The 4157-nt window shown below is 38.3% G+C and overlaps 1 protein-coding gene across 1 annotated transcript; it reads left to right on the top strand.

The window, feature by feature from the left end:
• Positions 1–2661: 2661 nt before the first annotated feature.
• LOC147444289 (uncharacterized) lies at positions 2662–3551 on the top strand. The gene is made up of 2 exons (XM_086528093.1): positions 2662–2831; positions 3404–3551. The coding sequence occupies exons 1-2, from the start codon at positions 2662–2664 to the stop codon at positions 3549–3551; spliced, it is 318 nt and encodes a 105-aa protein (XP_086384219.1).
• Positions 3552–4157: the final 606 nt, after the last annotated feature.

Below are 4157 nucleotides of genomic sequence, written 5' to 3'. Positions count from 1 at the left end.
GTGAGGCTAATTTAGTGGTGTTGGAGGAATGGATTGAAGAAGAATGGAGTGAGGAAGAATGGATTTAGGATAGGGTAAGGTTTCATCAAGAGGAATAGAAACCTGATCAGAAAGTACAAGAGTGTCAATCTACTCAGGGAATGGTTAAGCATTACAATTGTGACTATTCAACATGTATCCAAATTAGGATATTCCTGAAAGTAGTGGTTACATTGAATTCATGGTTGTAATAAGATCAAAATCAAATCCAAGTGCAGGAAAAAGAAGATCAGGGCATTGTGAATTGGAAGGAGCACAGAGCAGTGAAAACAGAAGCACTCAAGAAAGTATGCGAGTCCCAAGGAGGGAATATACCACCTGAAGAATGGGATTTTGCTGCAAGATCCTTGGCTGACCAAGGAAAAAGTGCATTAGAGAAAGGCAAGACTTTACTGAAAGAGCAGGGAGTGGTGATGAATTTTTGAAGCTTTGTTGTCAGGTCCAATAGCAATTACTATAAAGAAAATGTTGAGGTTGGTACCTGCATTTTCCCAACAATTGTTGAAAAGATGACTAATGAAGCGAAAGGTACAAGTCAGGAAATAGGTAGGGAAGGTGAAGAAAGTATTTGTGGAGAAGCGTGTGAAGTCCTACCAATGGATGTTGATTACAAGGTATCAGTAGTGGGGGTATCTATTGGGAAGGTGTTTGTTCCAAGAGTATTCTTGGATGGCGGGTGAAGAGTTAATATTCTCTTTTGAATCTCTTGAAATGGGATCTAACACCTTTTCAAGTGAAGATGGCAAACCAGAGACGGATTTAGCCTTTAGGGATTCTGAGGAATTTGCAAATCTCAATTGGGGGAATGTAGTTTGTAGCCAACTTTGTAGTTCTCAAACTAGAATAATCTACTTGCTCTTATCCAATGATTTTGGGGAGGCCCTGGTAAAGAGTAGTAAGAGTAAAGAAACTTTGGGGAGCACACTCTATATTGTTGTGTTTTCAAAATTGCAAGGAATTCAGATTGTCATTAAACCCAGTCAAATGTGAATTTGCAGTTAAAAGAGGAGTTCTTTTAGGGCATGTGATTTCTAAAGAAGGGGTGTCTATTGATCCCAAAAAGGTGGAGGCTATCAATAAGGCACCAGAACCAAGAACAATTAAACAATTGAGTAGATTTTTGGGCCAAGTCAAGTGGCATAACAGATTCTTGAGGTATTTGGCTCATGTATGCACACCATTAACAAAGCTTATAAAGAAGGATGTTTTATTTGAACAAGGAGAAGAACAGAGCAAGGCATTCATGATTTTAAAGAACATGTGGACTGTAGCACCAATTTTGATTGTTCATAATTGGAAGTTACACTTTCACATCTTTGTGGATACATCTCATGTAGCAGTAAGTACAACATTAATGCAAGAAACCAGTAGAGGTTGTCTCATGTATGCACACCATTAACAAAGCTTATAAAGAAGGATGTTGTATTTGAACAAGGAGAAGAACAAAGCAAGGCATTCATGATTTTAAAGAACATGTGGACTGTAGCACCAATTTTGATTGTTCATGATTGGAAGTTACACTTTCACATCTTTGTGGATACATCTCATGTAGCAGTAAGTACAACATTAATGCAAGAAACCAGTAGAGGTTGGCTCATACCTATTTACTATTCAAGCAAGGTAATGTCACCTGCAAAGAAGAATTACACAGTTACTGAGAGGGAGTGCTTGGGAATGGTTTTTACACTACAAAAGTTTGGACATTACCTATTGGAAAATAGGGTAATTTTTCATGTGGATCATCAGGCATTGATCTACTTGGTGAATAAACCCCACCTTTTAGGGAGGTTGGCCAAGAGGATACTGCTTTTGCAAGAATTTGACTATGTGGCGATACATACTCCAGGCAGACTTCATGTATTAGCCAATTATTTGAGTAGATCAGAAACAAGAGAGGAAGATTTTGGAGGAGTGTCTTATCAGTTGCTTGATGCAGAGCTGTTTCTAGTTCAGGTGACTGACCAATCAGGAGACGAGTATGATGATATGCTTTAGTTCTTGAGTGAAGGGGTGTTAGTTGAAGCAATGACTAAGGATCAGAGGAAAAATTAGCATTAAGAAGTAAACCTTTTATAGTTATTACAGGTGTTTTTTACAAAAGAGGAATTGATCAAGTGATCAGGAGATGTGTTCGTGAGTTTGAACAAAGAGAATTACTAGCAGAGGCTCATGCAGGTAATTCAGGAGGACGTTTTTCACATGATGTTACTGCAAGAAAAATATTTCAAGCTGGACTTTGGTGGCCGGCTGTTATAAAGGATGCTCAGGAATTCAATAAGAAGTGTTTGTTGTGCCAAAGGGAGGGCAGGCCATTGAATGTCGATAGGATGGCCTTGCAACCTATATTACCTTTGGAACCATTTCAAAAGTGGGCATTGGATTTTTTTGGTCCTATCAAGCCACCTGCAAGGCTTGATTGCAACTGATTATTGCACAAAATGGGTGGAATTTGTGGCTTTGAGAGATAACAAAGCAAGGAGTGTGGCAAAAATTTTGTAAAAAATTATTATGACCAGGTTTAGATGCCCTATTGAGTTGGTTTTTGATCAAGGAGGAAATTTTATTAATAGAGTGATCAGTAAACTAATTGAATTGCATATGATACTGCACAAAAAATCAACCATGTATTATACTCAGGCAAATGGACAAGCAGAGAGTACCAATAAGATCTTGCTCAGGATAGTTAGGAAGTTGGTGAATCAAAACATGACAAATTGGGATGAGAAGTTGGATTCAGCACTTTGGGCTTTTAGGACAGCATTTAAGGTGACTACAAGCATCACACCATTCAAGTTGGTGTAATGGATTGGAAGCAGTACTTCTTATGGAGTTTCTATTACCAAGAGTTAGGGTTGTAGTTCATCAGAAACTATCATCTGAAGAGTCGGTCAACTGCAAAAAGGAAGCATTACGGAAATTGGAAGAGGATAGAATTTAGAGCATGTATATTGTAGAGGTTATCAAACAAAGAAGGCAATCTTGGATCAGCAAGAATATAAAGTTCAAGATTTTTTTTTACAGGAGATTGGGTGATGGTTTACAACAGTAAGATGGGACCAAGACTTGGCAAATTGAAATTGAGGTTTGTAGGACCATTCCAGATAGTTAGGTCTGTGGGACCTAATAGTTTTATTTTCGTCGATGAGTTGGGAAAAGTAAATGCCAAGCCAGTGAATGATTTTCAGCTCAAACTTTTTTTGGAGAAATAAAGGGTACTCAAGTAGAGCATCAAATTAATGATGTTAGTAGGATAGAGATGTCTTATGCATGCGAGGCAGTGGAAGAGGACATCATTTTGAGGAGTGCTGAGAATTCTATTTCACTGAGTTTTTCTTCCTCGCTGCATTTTTCTTCCTTGATGTAGCATGTCAAGACTTTGGAACACATCTATGGGCACGGGGTCTGATTCAAGGATGGAAGAGGATGAGCCCTTTGTCAAGTTGCGACCATTGCACAAAACACGTTATCGAAGTGTTGTGGTGGATGATTCCAATGAGGAGGATGAGCCATAAATTCTTACACCAATCAAGGCATTACCACCTTCAAAGGAAGAAGTAATTCCAAAGTACACCTTCTTGGACTTCAGGTATGATTTGGTGGCAAATGAGCAAAATATTCCATGGTTGAAGAAAATAACGTTATTGAATTTGCAAGGTTACCCTAGATGGAGGTAGAATCAAATGCCAATGGTGTACTTAAAGTATTTGCAGGAAAATGATGGACATATCTTTGCAGAGGAATATTTGACTACAGAACTCATTGCACAGGTGTTTGATATACCTACTACAGAAGATAATGAGGTCAATAAAGCAACTAAGAAGGACATGACAAAGGCATTTGGACAGTATCAGGGTGGGAGGAATTACTATCAATTGTCAGGAATTAAGAACCAGGTGAGACTACAACAGGTGAAATGGTTTATCGAGAGGATATCTTTGATGTTCAAGTCGGAGTATATAAGCAGGGAAAACTATGGTATATTGTTAGCAACTGGGACTAGAAGGCAGATTGGATGGCCAAACATCTTATTGATATTGTCAAGTTTGAAATCTACACCAAGCAGAAGAGAAATGATAAAACAACAAAAGTGGGACAATATTTGGTAGCACATTATGTGA

Source organism: Adiantum capillus-veneris, chromosome 13 (genome assembly GCF_014529385.1).
Source record: "Adiantum capillus-veneris isolate H3 chromosome 13, ASM1452938v2, whole genome shotgun sequence".
In the NCBI taxonomy this organism is placed as follows: domain Eukaryota; kingdom Viridiplantae; phylum Streptophyta; class Polypodiopsida; order Polypodiales; family Pteridaceae; genus Adiantum; species Adiantum capillus-veneris.
This window is presented reverse-complemented; position numbering and strand designations above follow the sequence as displayed.